The sequence below is a fragment of the Mandrillus leucophaeus genome, unplaced genomic scaffold (genome assembly GCF_000951045.1).
Source record: "Mandrillus leucophaeus isolate KB7577 unplaced genomic scaffold, Mleu.le_1.0 Scaffold254, whole genome shotgun sequence".
In the NCBI taxonomy this organism is placed as follows: Eukaryota; Metazoa; Chordata; class Mammalia; order Primates; family Cercopithecidae; genus Mandrillus; species Mandrillus leucophaeus.
Window position 1 is genome coordinate 1,189,910 of NW_012102632.1, and position 20,936 is coordinate 1,210,845.

The window sequence follows — 20,936 nt, forward strand, 5'->3', positions numbered from 1 at the left end:
CCCATCAGGTCTGGCCACACATGGCCAAAGAGGATGTGGCCCATGTGGGAGTTGGGAGAACTTACAGGATTCTACAGAAACATCACTGTCTGCAGAGGCTGAGGCTGCAGAGTCAGTGGTGGAGTTGAGGTCGGGCATGGACTCTGCAGTCAGCTTCCTTGTGACAATCACAGCTTGCCTGGGCTCTCGAGCTTGGCGGAGAATGGCCAGGGCATCATTGTGCGTGGTCCCCTTGAGAGACTTGCCATTGATGGAAAGAACCTCATTGCCCTTCTGAATAGTCCCTTCCTGGGAGGCCAGCCCGTTTGGAAACACTTTGTGAACCTGAGCAAACCAAAGGAAGTCAGGACCAGAAATCACTCAAGTCAAGTCCACATACTTGCTGGAGGAGGATTGAACCAGTTAGTCAATGCTAGAGGATTTTTAGGCCAACAAAGATTAAAGATAATTGTGTCCTAGATTGGAGCTGCTGGCACAGAGGCCAGCATTCCCTCCTTCTCCATCCAGAGCAGAGATCACCAGCAATAATGACCAGGTAAGCCCTCAGAATCTATCCCAACACAATGTCCTAAACTGTATCAGCACAATTCTAGTTGGGAGTCCAACTAAAATCTTTTGCCTCACCTGCCGTAGGTCAGAATTCCCCAAAGTAGTTTTCTCAAAACACTGATTCGATGACATATTTACGGGTATTGTGTAAGAAAAGGGCTTTTCCTATAATTTTTTAAAAAATAGAGACAGGGTCTCCCAGTGTTGCCCAGGATGGTCTCAAACTCCTGGGCTCAAGCAGTCCTCTCACCTTGGCCCCCCACAGTGCTGGGATTACAGGTCTGAGCCACCCACCCGGCCAAGAAAAATTTTTTTTTAATCAAAGAAACTTGAGGAATACTGGGTTAAACAAAAGCTCTGAAAATGTCTACTTTTAAAAAGCAAAAGGCATTAGGGGGTCTACAGTGCAAATTTGCATGGCAGATTTCTAAGCAAAAGGCATTAGAGGGTCTACAATGCAAATTTGCATGGCAGATTTCTAAGTATTGGCAAGGTATTATGGGGACTCCCAAAATGTTTCAACAAAGAATTCTTTTCTCATAGAGAAATGGTCGGTCTCATTTGGCAGAATGCATTTTGAGAAACACTCTCATAGGCAGTCTAGACATTTTTATAGCTCCTCCCCTAGAAATTCTGACTCTTTACCTCCAATCACTTCTTGGTCCCCTTTCTGCAAGATATGTGGGATAAACAAACACAAAAAAATCTCATGTCTCTGCCTCAGCCTCTTTAATGAAGTCCATTAATAATTAAGAGGACTGAGTGATAGCAAGCACGGAAATCACTAAAATGTGGTACCTGTAGTTTTTCTTTTATGATGGGAGCAAAGCTCTTTGCTTCTCTAAATTGTGTTGGTGTTAGAAAAATTCTGTTACATCGTTAGAATCGCCAGGCTGTAAGATCCAAGCATGAAGCAGAACCTCCCCTCTGAACCTCAGGTTCCTCAATGCTAGAGGATTTTTAGGCCAACAAAGATTAAAGTTAATGAAAGGAGGAACCTCAGGTTCACTTGACCACTCACCGTAATCACCTTGTTTTCTAGATCTGCTCCTCCTGCCAAGCTGAACCCAAGTCCAGCACCTTCCTCCTTGTGTAAGATGGTGACATGGATGCTGTCTAATTGCTGCAGGAGGAAATACATACATTCAAAAACAATTTTACTGCAAGAGGATAAACAGTTTAACATCAGACTGACATCAGACTGATTTGTTATCTCAAACCCCAGCTTGGCCAGCCTCCAAGTTACATCACCTCCTTAAACCTCAGTTTCCTCATCTGTAAAGAATGGACTCTTCAGGAGTCATGGGAAGCTTAGAAGAAAAAAAATGTATGTAAAGCAGCAAGCATAATTATTTTCCTCTCTCATTCACCCCATCCACACCCGGGCAGGGGGCGTTCCATGAATCAGTCAGAAATCATAGCATGTTGGACAGTGTGAGATGAAGTCAGGTTGTAGGACTTCAGGTAAAAAAAAACAAAACAGGGGTCAGTGCTCTTCTGCAGGAATTGGTTGCTCCTTCTTCCTTTCTACTTCTCCATGGGTCACAGCAGCAGCACTAAGGAAATCCAGCTAACATCTTGCCCCAATGCACAGTGTGCAAGTGTGACACACACTCACACTACTACAGTACTTCTTAGCCTAGACCAGGACTCACATGGAGCCAGGACATCGTTAGAGACTCCTATTCCAGTTTGGAGCAGGGGTCTCAAACTCAGATGCCTATAGGAATTAGGCAGGTCCCTAAAATGAGCAAAATGGGCAGATGTGAGTGACAGCAAAGAGCCAACGAGTACATCTGCTCAAAGGGTCAGCTCTACAGAGGAATACAGACCTAGCGCTACCAGATCACTTCCCTAAAAAAAAGTCCAGGTTTCAATTCAGGTTTTGTCATATATAGAATTCAGTATTTTTTTAATCACCATGCAGACCAAACAAAATACACCTACAGGCTCTTGGGCCACCTGTTTGTACCTTGGCACTAAGGAGTAAATTTATATCAAAGAATTCACTTGCTCAGGGCCACTAGAATTCACTTGCTAGGCCACTTGTAGCTGTCCCTATGATCCTAAGACTTGGAGCCCCTAAGATCCAAAAGCATGGAAGGATGAATGTATCTCACTGCACCCTCACCTCCAAGCCCCAACACTAGCCCAAATCTCTCAACTCTTACCCAAGTATCAGGTTACTTGCCTTGTGGAAGGCTCTTCTCAGGTTAGAAAGCAAATACTCTCTCCAGAGCAGCTCAAGCAGAACAGCTCTTCATGTTATTTCATTTGCACTGAGTAAGGTCCTGGGGGATGATGGTCCCAGGTGATGAGTGAAAGCCACAGAGAAAGAATCTCAGCACAGCAGCACCTTGTGCTTACCAGACTCACCCACATTATTGATGTGGAAATTGCAGCTATGAGGCCTCCTTGTATGGAAAACGAGAACCTCCTTATCCTCTCATCCTAGTCTGGATCATTCTAGTGCCAAAAGCCTGCGTAGGCCTGGGGCAGCACCTAGAGGGTGCAGGATCTACGAGCCCGAGCTCATCTGACTGCTGGCCCCAGCTCAGCCTGGCCACTTCCTCCCCACACCCCTTTGGGTCATGCTCAGAAAACATATGGGAAGTGAGACTCTCAGAATGACTTGACTGAAGTATGAGGGCCTTGTGAGCCCTGGGATCAGCCACCTCTCCATGCACAGTGGAAATAATGAAAGCTCCAGGTGAGAGCTCTTGTGACCCACATTGTTTACAATGGACAGCATCCCACAACAGACACATGCCAGGACAGCAGCCCATGGTTTGTGGAAACAGCATTGAACTTGAACTTGGAGACAGAAAACCTAGGTTTTGTAACCTTGATTGAGCCTTACCTTTCTCATTTATAAAATGACAAAAGAAGATGCAAGAAGTCATTGAACCCTTCTTTTGAAAGCAGTTCACAAGCTAAAAGGCTCTCTTCAAATGGAAAGTCTTACTGTGGCCAAGTGCTACCATGTCCAACCATCACAGGACACAACCTGGGTCTGATGTCAGCAGGCTACTCAAGCTACTTCCCCTCTGGCCCAACTAAGGTGGCCACACAGCCATAATAAGCCATTGGTTACTGCAGATGCTCACAAAGGAAACCTACCTTTAATGTTGCTTCATCCAGAACCTTCACCTCCTCGATGAGTTGTTTTAATTCTTCTGAGCTCAGCAGGGAGATAACAGACTGACCAGACTGATGGGAACTGTGGTCCCCATCATCATCTTCCTTGGCTTCCGTGAGACCCTCTGTATATTCTCTCAGCTCTGAAAGGCTTTCATAGGGAGAAACAACACACAGTATGAACAATCCTATTAAAAAGAGATAACAGTAATTGTATAATTAGTCTATCCCAGGTGTGGTGCCAAGCATTTATGTGCATATTATTTGATGCAACAAATCTATGAGTAGATACTAGCATCCCTTCACTCTACAGATATTTCCCAGCAGCATAAGAACAATAAATAAAATTAATAAATGCAGAGCTACTTTGATCAGAGGGAAGACCAAGCCCCAGCCCTACAGCAGGAACCCCATGGCATGCCTGACATCCTCTTGGTTCTGCAAAGAAGGTCTCATTCATCTCCTAATTTGAGCTGATGAGGAATCTGAGGGTGAGCATGGAAAGAACCTGCTCGTAGTCAGATTCAGTGCCTGAGCTGAGACTAGGACCCAGACATCCTAACTCCCTGACCAGGGAGTTGAACCCACGTGCAGAGTACAAGTGGATTCCATTTGGAGAGCAGTAAGAATTCCCAATGGATATTCTGGCCTCATTCTGGTCTTTCTGAGTAACCGCAGGACATTTCAGATGTGCATCAACCTTCCAAATCTCCACAGGTATGCATCAGCCCTCATGAGCAATGCACCAGGGAGCCAGTCCCACCTCCTACCTCCCCTTCCTGAAGCCAGGTGTCGTGAAAACTCCTCCTTAATATGGAAGGCGGAGGTGTAATACCTACAGACAGACACACACACACACTCAGACATCTGTGCACACACACACGGAAAGAAAGAGGCAGAACAATTCTTTAATCAGTGTATCTGAGAATTTTTTAAATGATATATAGAATTATTTTTAAAAATAAAGATGAGAAAGAAAAAGATGAGAAAGATAGAGAGAAACACCAGGTGTAGAAACTCACTTGAGCGAGAACCCCGTGTCTGAGGCAGACGTTTCAGCAGAACCATTTGCAGCTGAGTCTTCATTGGATGATGATGTTGGAGATGCCCCTTCCTTGGGGATGCAGGGAGTCTGGGCACAGGAGAGAGAAGACGGAAGGCACAGCAAGGATTTCATGACAGCCGATGACACTTGGCTGCTGATAGAGTAGAGTTTGCTGGTCTTTTCATCAAGTAACTTCGTCTCACAGGACTGGGACCTGGTCAGGGGGAAGCTCCGTGCTCGCTGGCTTGGCATCTTGAGCACTGGACCTTGAGATTTCTCAGTCTGTGTTGGCAGCAGCCTTAGAAGTGGGTCCGAGCCAGTGGGGAGAGTTTTCTGACTGGGCTGCAGCCCTGGGGGAGGGGACTCAGACACACCTGGGTCTCTGGCCTCCGTGGCTGCAGGGGACCCCGAGGGCAGCACTTGCTCAGGCTGCTGGGGCACAAGAGTGGGTGCAGCCCCTCGCCCCAAGAGTCCAGAAAACCGTCCTCCCTCATGCTTCCCAAGAGGTTTTGCTGCCTCCCCAGAGGAGGGCTGGAGGCTCAGTCTCTGGGCTCCTTTGTCAGGCAGTTGAGAGGAGCCAAAGGTTTCAAAGGAGCTGATTCTCTGCTTGATGGAGGAGGAGGAGGAGGCCCGGATGTGTGGTCCCAGGTGCTCCCTGGGAGCAGGTGCTGGCTGGGTGGACAAGGCAGGATCAGGGAGCCCTCTTGGGTCTGAAGCACGATTCCTCAAACCTTTCAAGCTTTGGCGAAACCAGGCTGGCTTGGGAGCCACAGGAGGACCCTTCTTCACAGTGCTCCTGTCTGCTGACTTGTAAACTTTGGGAGTGCCATTGGCGGTGTCCAGCTTTGGTGGGTTCCCATCTGGGTGGCCCTGTGTCCCATCTTCTTCACTCAGGCTGGCATTGGGCTGTAGAGGCATGTGGCCAGGGTTCTCACTCATGATGGGGCTAAATAGGTTTTTGATGCAGTCGGAAATCCTAACCCAAGGGTCTTCGGCTGTGGTATCAAAGCTATAGTCCATCCGAGCCTGCCTCTTAAGCAGTGGGTGTTTTATCGGAGATGTTTGGGTCACTACAGTGCAGAAACAAGGCCAAAGCTGTGCATTACATCATACTGTGACTTTTCTTCCTAAATTCTAGCTTCCAAGCTGAACAGCAAGAAGTATTCAAGAGGAGGAGACTAGCAGAAGTGGGGGACACCCAGGTGGGTGAACTCCAGGTGCTATTACCTGACTGAGCTGCCAAAAGGCAGAAGTGAAGAACCAGAAGTAGGAGTTAATCTCACAGTATCGTAGTGTTTTAGGCCTAGAAGGGTGCTCAGAGAATATCTGGGCCGATCTCTGGCATTTTACATTTCAAGAAGGGTAAGGGGCCATCTGATGGCAGTGCTCGGGCAAGACCCCATGTCTCCTGACTTTTGAAGTTCATGTCCTTTCTACTGCACTAAGGAGCCTCCAAGACACTGTATTAAATGTGTAAAAGCCAAAGCAATTATCTTGCCATTTAAACTTTTAAGACAAAAGTCATGAGTTGACAGCTGTTTGTGCTTTGGCCTACCCATGTCGTTAAAAAGCAAGGTGCCCGTGCACAACTTCCGATGGGGCCACTCCAGCTTCCCAGAGCTCTTCATGCTCCCTCTCACCCAGCCAACATTTCTCATGTATGTACCTGCATGGCCCTGAAGCCGTGTGTTTGCTGCTCTCCCTTTACACAGGTCATTGATCAGCTTGCTCGGCAAAGGAGTGTTTTCCCTCCCTCAAAAGCTGATGAAAAGGTTCCAGGTAGAAAGAAATCTGTGAAGTAGGATTCTCAACCTTGGCTACACACTGGAATCTGGAGAGCTCTGAAAAATACTGACACCCACCCCTCGGTACTGATTGAAGATACCTGGGATGCAGCCTGGGTGTTGGTAATGTGATCAGCAGGGGATTGCAATGCTCTGTGCCAGCCAGGACCTCAGGCATGCCCTGGAGCACATAGAAGTCTTTCTCAGAAGCCAGCATTGAACCAGCATCATATCTGCATGGGTAAGGGAGACTGTGCCCCGGCTCTCTTTCTGAGGGGCAGAGTAAGGCTGGGCCTGTGTGCTTTTTGGGGATGCTTGCTACTGGAATGCAACCCAGTTTAAGGAACTCTGATCCCTCCTGTCCCTTGTCTCAATGCCAGGTTTCAAAAGAAGTGAATCATGGAGCATTACACCTTGATGATATCAAAGAGAAATTCTGCACAATCTAAGAGACTGGCCTTTGGCAAGTGAGCCCAGGCCTCCAGCCTGTTTCTGCATTTTTGAATGGCTTGGCTGTAAGGGGCTGTTGAGAGAATCAGGAGGCACAGGTTCCACAGGCAAGCCCTTTGCAGACTGGAGTGACAACCTCCCATTAGTTAAACACTGAGGCGTTTGCTTTCGCTAGTATGTTCCTCAATTAGGGTGACTAAGGGAGAGGAGCCTCCACCCACAGGTCCTCTGCTCTGGGTGAGATGTGCTAGATCTTTCCAAAATGTCCCTTAGCCCTCCAAAAGTCTTTCATGAACTTTTGCTGTAGTGTTTCTCAAACAGTCATGGTTTATAGCCTATATGTTTATTTCCTGCCACTACTAGTTGTTCCTTGGAGGCAGGACCTGACTACCTGGTCTCATCCCTTTCTCTCTCTCCCCAGCATCTAGCACGGGGCCTCACGAAGCCAGCATTCAATGTGCGCTTGCTGAATGCATCCCATGTGAATCTGGGCTCAGAAAGGCAAAGTAGGTTGCTCAGAATCATGCTAATGACAGACAGATCCAGGACTCCCTGACTTCAAGTCCTATGCTCTCTCTAGCAAGCAAATACATATTTGAGTCATGTCTTAGCATTGCCAGGTGTACCATGTGGACACACCCTTGCTATCCACTTCATGGAGGAGGTGACCACTGGTAAATGCTATTTATACTTTTCTGGTATTGCATTCTCTGACTCAGAAATCCTGAATGCAGCAGGGCTGTTGCATCTGGAATGTTGGCATCCTAGAAGCAGCTGCCCAGGATGGCTGGGTAGGTGTGTGTTTGGACCTCTTCCAAGGGCTCCATCCTCCCGATTATCCAGAATGGCCTACATTCCTGCTGCCACCCCCACAGCATCACCCGTCCACCCAGGAGGCTCCCCACCCTGGACAGCACCTCCATGGTGCTGCCGCCCAGCATCCAGGACCCTTGACTATTGATCAGCCGGGTCCAGTGGTGGTATCAATGCAGAGCACTCTGATCCTCAGGCCAGTTTGTGCTCTTATCTTATCCCTGTACCCTTTTTCAAAAGACCCTTTTGGAAGATCTCAATGAAAGCTTACCTGGGCTGGCTCTTCTCCGCCCTGGCTCACCCTCTGTGGAGTTGGTCTGTGGGCAGATACCAGGTCCTGGGCAACTGGCAGAGGCACTAGGGCTTCTCCCTGCTGTGTCTTCCTGTGGTAGCAGCAGTGGTAGCAGCTCTCTGGCTTCCTGTGGTGTAAACAGGAAGCGAGACCGTGTCAAAACGGTAGCCTCAAGCTGTGAGAAGGCGAGACACGCTTTGATTGGGATGGAAAAACGGATATTGAGCTGCTTTCAATGAGAAGTTCATCAGCAGCCATGTAAAGAGGGTTTTTTTTTTTTTCTCCTTGGTGCTGACATGGCAGAGACAGCACCTCCTAGACATGAAGAGCATCCCTTGACTTCCAGCAACCTGGTGTCCAGGTCATGGGCTCATACTGTTGACATACGTGAAGACCCTGGCTCTTTATGATAGGAACAAAAGACTTTGAGTGTAGAGGGACCAGCATTGCTTCAGTTACAACTGCATCCTGGTGAACTACCCACCCCAGGAGGGTACAGGGCAGTGTAGAAACAAGGCAGCAAAAAACCTGGCAGCTAGTGTTCCCTAAGGTTAGAGCACTCAGAAAAATACTTGTCAATTGCTGTCACTTGTTAAGCACTCTTCAAATATTTAGTAAGTGTTCTGCAAAAGATGACAGATACTCAGCACCTGTGCCATTGCTCCCCTCTGTGGCACCTAGGGTGACACATCATCAATCTGTTGCAGAATTGTTTCCACCACTGAGCATGGATGCAGCCTTGGGGTCCTTCCAGAAACAGTCTAGGGACAAGATGGACTAGGCTCTGAATAGCTATGCAATACTTGAAGAATCTGGATTATCATACAGTGTACTTAAGGTGCTGTCAGGGCCCAGAGGAAACAGAGAGACCAGTTCCATCCCAGAGGTGAAGAAGGCTTCCTAGAGAAGTGCTTTCTGTCTGCTTCATAAACAGAGTAAGAATTTTCCAGGCAGAGAGGCAGAAGAAGAGGGCTCCAGAGACATAGCCCAACCAAATGTAATACCCATCTGGAAAAAAAGATTGAGAAGGCAGACATCATCAAAATGATGCCATCTGTATTTGATGGTCTGCAAGAGAAATGCTGTGTTATACTGCAGTGGTCTCCACGTCCGGTTCATTCCAGATTTGTGTAATGATGGGCCATTTGACATGGCTGCAGGCTTCCTTCCAGAGAGGAAGGAAGGAGGAAGGAACAAATGCATCCTTTGGGACTAAAAAAGAAATGGCAAATATCCATGGCCTGAAATTTAAGATCTACATTGACAATAAACATTTTGGGGGAAGGAAAGGTCTACAAAAGTTAGAAATGTATTCACAGAGCATTGCCTCAGCTCAAGTTCCCTACTGTAGAACTGAGCTGTAGGAAAGCATTATGAAATATTGAGAGGTCAACTAATTTCAAAGGAATCACTGGGCTTCTCAAACTAGCCCTTAAAAAAGTAAGGCTGAGTCATGGCATTAGAAGCTTAAAATACTGGTCTGATGATCTCTCAGACTCTTGTCCACAAGAGAAATGACATGTGGATGAAATTTAATTTCACCCGATTGTGAGCTGTGTAAGTTGACATCTGCTGACATTCATGAATTGTTAGTGCTTTTATAGGCAGCCACATGTGATACCAACTGCAGTCAACGCAGCTTTACATCTTGGAACAGACACAAACGTGTTTTGTCTTTTCATCAACACATCCAATATTGCATCCTCTTCATGGGAGACTTCAAAATTAGCCCCTGAAATAAATTTGATTTTACACAAATTTTTCTCTTACTAGTGTTTCCTGAAACTGTGCTTGGTGGATGAGGGAGGGAGAAGAGAAAGAAGGAAAGAGGGAGAGAGTTGATTCAGCATAGAAGGGAGAAAGTATGTTTTTGTTTGGTTTTTTGTTTGTTTTCTGAGAAAGGATTCTTAGAAAATCTGGTTGTGTGTTGGAAGTTTTTTTAAGCACAGGTGAGAGTTTAAGCTGATTTTCTATAAGACAGATGTCAGTTTTTTGTTGAAGAAAATATCCCAAAGTTCATATTGCTTGTGAGAGTTAAGTCCCCTTGAATTAGAGTAGATGGGAAAGATTTGGGGGTCATTCACAGCAGCTTGACAACAGTCTTGGGACCCTGTAGAGAAAAGACTGCAGGGAGGGAAGGTGGAGCGGGGGGAGGTGAGACAGTGGACACTGTGGCCACGGAAGAAAACATCCAGTGAGAAATCCCCAGGAACGGTCAAGGAAGTTTGAGAGTGACCTCAAGCAAATTGCTTCCTGTTTTCTATTGCGTGCCATGATCCTTTCTCTGTGACCCCTGAGTGCCCAATAAAAGTATGTCAGGCTGATTGCGTTTATGGAAATGTTTGTGGGAGAAGGATCTGCTGGCCACCTGGGACAGAGCAGAGCAGACAGAGGAGGGCAGCTGCAGAACGGCCTTTGTCTCCAGGAGACTGTGCTGTTGGGGGTGGGTACAGGAGGGAGCCCTGTATTCTGCCCAGATACACAGAGCATGAAAGATGACCTGTGGGGAAGTTCCCTGCCTGGGCTTCCCTGAGGACACCCCAGTTCCTTCTCCAGCACCTTACTTGGGAATATTTCCGTACCCTATGTGGCTCTGCCGAGGGCATCACTGGGACAGACCTGCTGTGGCAACTGCACTCTTCCTTTTCTGGGCCTCCAGGAGGAAGGCAAAATGACTGACTTCTCAACTGGTTGCTCCTGATTTGCCCTTCTGGACTCGTAGGTCTCAGGCCCAAGGGAAAATGAAATATGGGCTTAAAAGAGGGGGGTGGGAGAACAGATCCATCTGAGAACTCCATCATGTGTTGCTAACCAGCCACATCCTGCCAGCACTCTGCAAAACTGCACTTCCTTTTTAGTAACCTGGCTTCCTCCTCCCTCCTTCACTTTCACCCCTCCTACTCAATATCCAGACTCCACCGCTACCCCTCCTGAAGCTTGCCAACCCTCACTGTAGATTGTTTTAGAGGATTTCCAGAGGCCCCTTCCCACCTCCCTACATTGTGCTTATGGGAAGGGCCAGGGCCCCTGCAGGGCCATTACGCCATGGGGGAGGCAGCTTCTGGGTAAGGATGGAAAACTCAGCATGGTATAATGGGTAACCGTGACCCACTAGTGACGTGAACTTGAGAGAGTTTCTCAGTTCCCTCTTTGCACAATTGGGACTCTCACCATCAGGTCGTGGTAAGATTTAATTGACACAATGTACATGAAAGTACTCAGTGTAATTAGTCTGTGCATAAAAATGGCTCAAGACATAGCAGCTGCCTGTCAGTCAGCCTGCCTTTTATGCAAGGGGCGGGAAGGAGGGCTTTGAGGGGCCTGATGGGGAAAGATCATGGCAATGAATGCTAATATGCCTGAGATGCTGTCAGGTACTTGCCTTAAGTGGTTACCTTTAATCCTCACAATAGCCCTTGGAAGGAGCCACTACATGCAGCCCCAATTAACGGATTGGTGGGGTCTCCCCAAGGATCCATGCCTACGGAAGTGAGGAGGCAAAGATAACTGGGGAAGAAATAGGAGCCAGTTTCTCAAAATCATATCAGTCCACTCACTTAAGAAGCAGGGTAAGCAACTCTTGTCCCTTTTTAGTTGTTTTTCGTTTGTTTTGTTTTGTTGTTGTTGTTCTGTTTTGCTTTTGTTTTGTTTTGTTTTGTTTTGTTTTTTGAGATGGAGTCTTGCTCTGTCGCCCAGACTGGAGCGCAGTGGCGCAATCTTGGCTCACTGTAACCTCCGCCTCCTGGGTTTAAGCAATTCCCTGCCTCAGCCTCCCGAGTAGCTGGGATTATAGGCACCCACTACCATGCCCGGCTAATTTTTGTATTGTTAGTAGAGACAGGATTTCACCATCTCGGCCAGGCTGGTTTTGAACTCCTGAGCTCATGATCCACCCAGCTCAGCCACCCAAAGTGCTGGGATTACAGGCATGAGCCACTGCGCCAGGCCCCTTTTTAGTTATTTAAGCCACTATTCTCCCTACAAGCAGGACACTCAAAGATCCACAGGCAAAGACCGTGGCCCTGCAGGGGCCCTGGTGTTTTTCCTTCATGGTGAGTGAAAAATGACAGAGGAAAGGAACCTTAAATTCCAGTGTGTTATGGGTGGGAACCCCGATGCCAGCAAGCAGGACTGGGACTTCAATTATCTGTCAACCTTCAAACCCATCTTTCCATGGTCAGTCCTCAGCTGAGTCCTAAGCAACAGCTTCTTTCTGGTGGAGCAAGAGAAACTTTCATTCTGGCTCTGCTAACACTAACTTTCTAACTTGCCCATGCTCAAGATTTGAGTCTGGTCTTGGAAACAGTCAACCTGTGGACCCATCCTCTTACCTGGCCACAGGTGGGTGGGGTGTGCCCAGAAGAGCATGAGGATTTCTCTCTCTCTTCCAGACTCTTCTGAGGGTCACTGTCACTTTTAAAGTATTTTCTGGGTGGAGGCTTGGGCTTGGAGGATGTAGGCTTTCTCACCAATATCTCAAAGGGTTTCTTCAGTCTCAGTGGTGGGTGGCTGTCCTGGCTCTCTGGGACAGGCGGGCTCTCCTGGGGCAGCCTGGAGGATGCTATAGAAAGCACCACTGCCTCCCTTGCCAGGGGCAGGCTGGGGCTGTGTGTGCTGATGTCCACGTCAGAGGATGGCTTCCCAGCGCTGCCACTCCCAGGACTTCCTCCTGGGGACCCAGACATGTAGCTGCTGTCACTGCTGGAGCGGATCATGATCTTCTGAGCCCTGCGATGCGGGGGTGCTGAGTTCTTCTCTCGTTCCTTCTCCAAGGTGGGCCGCCCGTGCCAACTGCTTTCCAGCCTTTTGACACCTGTGTGGGAAGCACAAGGGAATCTTCATAGCTGAGCTTCAGAAAACAAAAACACCCCCTGGCCTCGCCTGCAACTGCTGTGGGCAGCACACTGCACACCAGCCATCTGCTTCTGATCTGCGCCACTCTGGATCTGGAGTGTGGCAGTCTTGGTGTTGGTCCCTGGCGAGCTGTATGACTTTGGGTTGGGAAAATCGTTCAAGCTTTCTGAGCCTGTGAGTGATGGATATGGAGATATGCCACCCAGATCACCCACTGAGGAAGGGCTTGATGTTCCAGCTGTGGGGAGTGCTGCTGGCAGACTACTTTCAACTGTGGGTCCCTCCAGGGGCTGCCATAGCTGCAGATAGCTGCCTTGTCCAAGGGGGCAGCCCATCTCCAGGGACTGCTGGAGCTGGGTTACAGGGTCCAGCTATGCTGGTAAACTCGGGACAACTCTAATGTGGACTTTAGTTGCAGAGTTCCAGGGCTTGGCTGAAGCTGTTGGATGTGCATCTCAGCTCCATCCTCCCTCTGTCTACCCTGCCTGCTCCCCTCCCTGCCACAGGTAGTGATCCCCAGGACACTTCCTAATAAACACGCTGCAGAGCAAACTCCATCTTAGAGTCAGCTTCCTGGGGGACCCAACTCCATTTCTGCATCTGTAAAATGAGGATGATAATTTTAAAGTCACTGGGGTTATTTTGAGGCTCAATAACAAAGACAGAGAAACTACCTGTCAAGGCACTTTGAATCTGACACGAAGAAGTCACCATTTCTTTCCAGTTGAGGGTGAGGTGAGGGCAGAAAGCCACTATTTCTTAGCCATTGCACCTTCCTCCCTCCCTCCCCATTAGCCCTTCTTCCTTGTTCTCAGTACCCCCTACCCTGGTTTCCAGCACTAGGGCTACCCACATATCCTTGAGAGGCCCTTCTCTCTAGTGGTAAGCTGTCAAGGGTGCCCCTTTCCTAAAATCACAGCTTGAGGGGGTGGGAGAGGATTGAAATCTAGTCCCTTGCTCAAATTCCAGCTTATTCTGAGAGACTAGGAAAGCCAGAGGAGCCCCATGAGAGAGAACCAAGGCCAGTCAAGCTCCTAACTCACTTTCTCTTTAAATAAAAAGTTTTCTTTTGTTTTTTTTTTTTTTTCCTGATCATGAAATAATGCATCCTCCTTGGAGAAAACTCAGGCACAAGGAGGAAGGAATGAAAGTAAAAATTCACTTCACCTGTGTTCCTATCAGCCAGAAATAACTACTGTCAAAATTTTGGTGAGTTTCTCTGTCATGCTTTCCTGAGCATATATGCGTGTTGGGTGGGTAGAAATAATAGACCAGAGCTGAAATTAAATGTTGTGTTCTGCTCTTTTCTCTGAACATTTTCCCAGATCATTTAATTTCTTATCAATATCAATGCCAATGGTTGCATGTTGTTCTGTCACAAGGATGTTCCATGGTAGACGTGATTAATGCCCAATGGCTAAGCATGGGAGTCAAGCCAGCTGGATTTCCATTCCAAAGCCTCTGCGCTCTAGTGGTATGACTTTGAGTAAGAGAGTCTCTGATGACCTCCCTTTTTCTTATAAAATGTGCATAAAAATTATGTGTGAATGCATGAATTAGAACAGTCTCTGACATTACAAATATTCAATAAATGTCAGAATTATATTTCCAAATGTTAATTTTTCCAATATTCTATTATTATAGACTAGGGGCTGCAAACTCAAATGCCTATGAGGCTATTGTGTGAATGGCAACTTGGTACAGGATAAAGGGAATGGTGGGGACCATAGGGAAGCTGGAGAGAGCCTGGCACATTTGTAGCGATTTAAATTCAGATGCTTTTAAAATCTTGTGTCTTCCAAACAAAGCAAAAATATAAGCTAAATTTAGCTGGTGGCTGCTAGTTTTCAGCCTCTGTCTACATACTATACTGGTCTATGGTAACTGCTGTTACTATTCCTTGGATAGAGGATGAGTTAATGGATAAATCCTAAGCTTTCTAAGAAGGCAAAGATATTTTACATCAAAGTTCACCATTTGTCTTACCTTCCAGACTCCACTGATGCCTCTCCTTTCCAAACTTGGTGTTTTCCACAGCCTGGGCCACAGCTTCTTTGAGCTGCTGTTCAGAGACCTAGAAAATATCAATCATCTCCTCAAACAAACAGTGGAAGCTCCTGCATCAGGCTTCCAGCCCTGGACCAGCTCCCAAGCTGGGCCACTGGATTCTGGATTTTTGTCTTTCAACTTACTCTGCAAATAGCTGACAAATTCCATTTCCAGAAATACCCTGGGAATCAATGGCTCCTCAGTATCTTCTAGATAAAGTCCAAAGTCTATCAATGCAGGGGTTCCCAAGGAGGCCCCCTCAACTCTCCACCCTTCTCCCCACTACTTGCTGGAAAATTCTAGGCAAAGTTACCACTTCATGGGTTATCTCTGTGAGCTAGTCCAGTCTTGGCAATGCTGTCATGACATCATCATTATCAACAATGTCATAATCATCACAATCACTGTTATACTGTCTGAGCTGTGACTCACAGTTTATTATCACTTTGGAGTAATAGTCAAGAGTATGAGTCTTAGAGTCAAAAAGGCTTATGTTCTAGTCCCAGTTCCTCTGCTGTCTAGGTGTGAACACCTAGACAAGTTACTTAACCTCCTAATCCTCCATTTCTTCCTTCTGTAAAATAATAACAGTAATAAAACCCACTTCAAAATGAGGACAGGTTTTTAAAAAATAAATAATTTGACATCAAAAGTACAGGAAACAAAAAAGTAGATACATTGGACTACGTAAAAATAAAAAACTTCTGTGCATCAAAAGGACATAACCAACAGATTGAAAAGGCAACTTATAGAATTGGAGAAAATATTTGCAAATCATATTTCAGATAAATGGTTGAGTTGCAGAATATATAAAGAACTCCTACAACTCAGCAGCAACAACAACAACAAAGCAACCTGATTAAAAACTGGGCACAGAACCTGAATAGATATTTCTTCAAAGAAGATATACAAACAGCCAAAAAGCAAGTGAAAAAATGCTCAACATCACTAATGATCAGTGATGCAAATCACAACCACACCAAGTTACCACCTCACACACATTAGGACATTAGGATGGCTACTGTCAACAAAAAGAAAAGAGGCTGGGCATGGTAGCTCATGCTTCTAATCCCAGCACTTTGGGAGGCTGAGGCAGGCAGATCACTTGAGGTCAGGAGTTCGAGACCAGGCTGACCAACATGGTAGAAACCCCATCTCTACTGAAAATACAAAAATTAGCCAGTGTGTTAGTGCACACCTGCAATCCCAGCTACTAAGGAAGCTGAGGCAGGAGAATCACTTGAACTCACTGCAGTGAGCCAAGATCGTGCCACTGCACTCAAGCCTGGGTGACAGAGTGAGACTCCTTCTCAAAAAAGAAATGAAAAGAACAAAGTATTGGCAAGGATATGGAGTAATCGGGATCCTGGGACTCTGCTGATAAGAATGTAAAATGGTGTAGTCACTGTGGAAAATAGTTTGAAGGCTCCTCAAAAACTTAAAAATAGAATGACCATATGACCCAGCAATTCCACTTCTGGTATATACCCCAAAAGAAGGGAAGTCAACATCTCAGAGGAATCTGTACTCCATGTTCATTGTAGCATTATTCACAACAGTCAAAAGGTGGAAACAATGCAAGTACCCACAAACAGATGATAAACAGCATGTGATACACACACATACGCATGCACACACATATACACACTAGAAGATTATTCAACCATAAAAAGGAAGGAAATTCTGGCACATGCTACAACATAAATGAACCTTGAGGACATTATGCGAAGTCAAATAAGCCAGACACAAAAGGACCAATTTTATATGATTCCACCTTGATGAACATAGAGTAGTCAAAATCACAAAGACAGAAAGTAAAATGGTGGTTCCCAGGACTTGCGGGTGGGAGAACGGAGGGACTTGTTTAATGGGTAGAGTTTAAATTCTGAAAGATGGAAAGAGTTCTGGAGACGGATGGTGGCTATGGTTGTACAACAATGAGAATGTCCTTAATGCCACTGAACTGTACACTTAAAAAATTGTTAAGATGGCCGGGCGCAGTGGCTCAAGCCTGTAATCCCAGCACTTTGGGAGGCCGAGACGGGCGGATCACGAGGTCAGGAGATCGAGACCATCCTGGCTAACACGGTGAAACCCCGTCTCTACTAAAAATACAAAAAACTAGCCGGGCGAGGTGGCGGGCGCCTGTAGTCCCAGCTACTCGGGAGGCTGAGGCAGGAGAATGGCGTAAACCCAGGAGGCGGAGCTTGCAGTGAGCTGAGATCCGGCCACTGCACTCCAGCCTGAGCGACAGAGTGAGACTCTGTCTCAAACAAAAACAAACAAACAAACAAAAATTAAGATGGTAAATTTTATGTTATGTGTATTTTACCATAATAAACAACAACAAATAAATCATTTAAAGTCTTGGGCACAATGCCTGGCAGATGGTAAACTCTTAATAGAGGAAAGTTACCATCCACAACAGTCCTGTAAGGTAAAGACCACTCCCCTTTGTCAGAGTTGAGGAACCAGAGGCTCTTGAAGATTAGATGAGTTGCCCAAGGTCACCATAAGCAAGCAGCAGACTGGACACATACTAGGCATTCTACTGCTGGGCCTGGCTCTCTTCTCTCTGCCCTATGCCTGTGCCCCTGGATCTCCCCTGCCTGTGGTGCCTTTGCCTTTCTGCTGCTCTAAACCTTACCTGTCCTTTCTGACCTGGCTCCCTTATGTGAGCAGCTGGAACTCCAGCTCCCTCACTCTCAAGGCCCTCACCTCTGTGGCCTCTCTGTGTGTGTCCCATCTCTCTGGGAGAATACACATTCCTTAAGCCCAGGGCCACAGCATTTGCCCACAACCTGACCCCTACTCTACTGATTTTCTGCCATAGTCCTAAAAGCAGCAAGAGGAAATGATAAATTAATTGGGACCTCTTTCTTTTCTTGTAGTGTCCAGAGATTTAGGCCAATTATTTGTTTGCCTTAGTTAAGAAGTTTGCTTGTCTCTGGTGTGTTTAGCCCCAGTGTGCAATCCATAGAATGGGGCTGAGTTTGAATTCCACCACATCATTATATATTGATTTTCCTCATTACTCCACTCTGTCCAAGTGCCACTGGGAGTTTGGGAGTCAGTGAGTTCAAAGCACAGGCTTTGCTGGATTTAAACCTTAGCTTCTTTACTTAGTAGTTTTACCATTGGGAAACGTATTTGTCCTTTCTAAGCCTCAGTTTCCTCATCTGTGATTTGCGGGGGAGAAATATCACACTGATTTCAGGGGACTGCACAACTAAATGCAGTTGTGTGGGTCACATCTTTGGAAAACATGCCTGGCACACACTAGGATTAAATAATTAGTGGTGGTGATTATTCCAGGTTCCCCAGAGCTCTCACCAGCAGCAGGGATTCAACCCCTAAGTCTAGCTCCAGCCTGGGTCCCTCTTATAGTTGTTATCAGCCCTAAGTCTAACCTGCCTGCTGGGGATCTTTACCTGAACACTCCATGGTACCTCCACCTCACTATGTCCTACACTAAGATCATGCTCTTCTCTCCCTCCCAAACCTGCTACCTTCTCCTCTTCTCTCTTCTGCTCAGTCTTCCAATGTAAAAATGAAGACCACTGCTCAGTCTTCCAATCTAAAAATATTCGAGATATCCTTGGTTCCTCCCTCTCTTACCCCAGAGCCACTTGCCCAGCAGCTCTTGTTGAGTCTTCCCAAGCATTGCCTAATGTTGCCTAATACGATTTTTCTGTGTCCCCACCCAAATCTCATCTTGAGTTGTAGCTCCCATAATTCCCACATGTTGTGGGAGGGACCTGGTGGGAGATCACTGAGTCATAGGGGCAGCTCCCCCCATTCTGTTCTCATGACAGTGAACAAGTCTCACAAGAGCTGATGATTTTATAAGGAGTTTCCCCTTTCACTTGGCTCTCATTCTCTCTTGCCTGCCACCATGTAAGACATGCCTTTCACCTTCTGCTGTGATTGTGAGACCTCCCCAGCCACATGGAACTGTGAGTCCATTAAACCTCTTTTCCTTTATAAACTACCCAGTCTCAGGTATGTCTCTATCAACAGTGTGAGAACAGACTAATACATTGCCCCTTCATTTTTCTCTTCCTATGACTGCTGTGTAGTTCAGTCTCTCACCATCTGCTTCCTTCCTCTTACAAACCCCACACTCCACCCACTCTATCCTGTCTTCTACAGTGCAATCAAAGGTTAAAAAATTAAAATATGAACACACTCCATCTACAGCTACAGACCTCCCATAGAGCCTTACTATGCAGAATAAAATGGAAACTCTTTAGTAGCCTGTTGAAAGCCCTCTGCAGTGTAACCCCAATGCCCTGCCAACCTCTGTTCTCAGTCACGCCTACCTAGTACCCTACATTCCAGCCCCACAGAACGCACTCCTCTCCTTCATGTCAGGCCCCTTCATGACTCTAACATTAAACTTTGTGTTCCCACTGCCTGGAATGATCTTCCTTGTATTCTCTGCCTGGAGAAAACTAACCTCTGGTATTTTTTTACTTTATCAACCATTCCCTGCTATATTCCTGTATTCGCATAGGACTTACCATCTCTGTTTTGCAATTATGTCTATATCAGGCTCTTCATTGATATTATGAGCTTCTGCAGGGCAGGACTACATGCTATGAACTTGTCTCTGTATCTTCAGTACCTATCTCCAGACATTCCCACAGTGGGTACCTACTAGATGCATAAATGAATAAATCTCTTGCATCTACTAGCTGGGACCCTGGGTCTCTATTTTCCTGCCCCAGAGCTTATAACTCAGCTGTAAGAGCTTCCCTAAGTTAATGTCAATTGCCTCTGATATCTAGGAGTTCTTTAGTGGACCTCTGCTGCAGACAAATCTTACTACAGAAACTTGGAAGGGATTCTTGGGAATTCAGGTACAAACCCAGCCAGCAACATCTCTGTTTTCATCTATTTCTTGTTGCAATTTTGGTGCTGAATGAGTGAGCCTGAGAAGAAGAGGATAACCCAGGGGGTGTTACCTGTGGGTCTGGATGTCGGCTAACAATGATGGGGACTGGACCAGGATCACAGTGACTCAGGATCGTGTAGACTTCATTGAGCGTCAGGCAGTGCACAGGGGAATCACTGATTTCCACAATCTCATCCCCACACCTGTGCAAGCATCAACAAGAAGCCATCAGTAAGTGAATCAATGAGACATTTGAACACTGCCCCAGGGGCCCACTCCTGACTGGGCTGTTTGATGAGATCTAAAAATCACATGAATAAGTAGACCCTGCTAGCCACCAGACCAAAACTCAGAACAGGGCACACCAAAGTAGCATATCCCACACCTCCTTACTGCACAACCACAAAGCAGTAGATGTTTCATATTTATGGTGGGTCAATATTAACAAAAGTTCATCTGCAACTTTCCTCTTTCTTTTCACATTTAACTATGCCCATTAAAGACTGAGGGTATGGTTTAGCCAATTCAACTAAATAACCAATTCACCAGGATTTAATCCACCACATCCTCTCCTTGGGCCTCAGTGTTCCCATAAGTAGACTAGTTAGGAGGAAGGATTGGATCTAACATAGCACACACAGGATGTTGAATGTCGGACCTAACATCCCATATGTGCTAAAAGGTAGAGAAAAAATAACTCGGCAGGACAGCAGTTGAGATTCTTGCAAAAAGAAATAAGGAGAAAAGGTGATGGCATTCATTCCAGTTGTGAGGTGGGAAGGGAGTTAATAGCAACCTAAACCTTAAAAAAAAAGGTAGGAAAGATGGAGTCACGTAGATACATGGAGGATTTGTATAATCCAGTCCCCTTCCTGATCTAGATAGGGAAATTGAGCTGCAGAGGTTGAATAGATTTCCCTGATCTAGGTCTGCTCAGGAATTGACAAACTTTTTCTGCAAAGGGCCAGAGATTTTTGATGTTGCATACTTTGCCGTACTGTCTGTAATGAAACTACTCAACTCTGCTGTTATATTAATAGCATGACAGCTGTGGCCATAGACGAG

At 46.4% G+C, this 20,936-nt stretch overlaps 1 protein-coding gene across 2 annotated transcripts in view; it reads right to left on the reverse strand.

Moving 5' to 3' along the window:
- The window catches only part of IL16 (interleukin 16), a 129,466-nt gene that overhangs the window by 2,850 nt on the left and 105,680 nt on the right, over positions 1 to 20,936 (reverse strand). For both annotated transcript variants that reach the window (XM_011983684.1, XM_011983685.1), the window contains exons 10-17: positions 19,942 to 20,074; positions 14,912 to 14,999; positions 12,403 to 12,884; positions 8,051 to 8,198; positions 4,710 to 5,802; positions 3,670 to 3,838; positions 1,571 to 1,672; positions 66 to 324 (exon numbers count right to left, since the gene is read on the reverse strand). In XM_011983684.1, the coding sequence (XP_011839074.1) occupies positions 66 to 324; positions 1,571 to 1,672; positions 3,670 to 3,838; positions 4,710 to 5,802; positions 8,051 to 8,198; positions 12,403 to 12,884; positions 14,912 to 14,999; positions 19,942 to 20,074 (2,474 nt within the window). The remainder of the gene's footprint in view (positions 1 to 65; positions 325 to 1,570; positions 1,673 to 3,669; positions 3,839 to 4,709; positions 5,803 to 8,050; positions 8,199 to 12,402; positions 12,885 to 14,911; positions 15,000 to 19,941; positions 20,075 to 20,936) is intronic.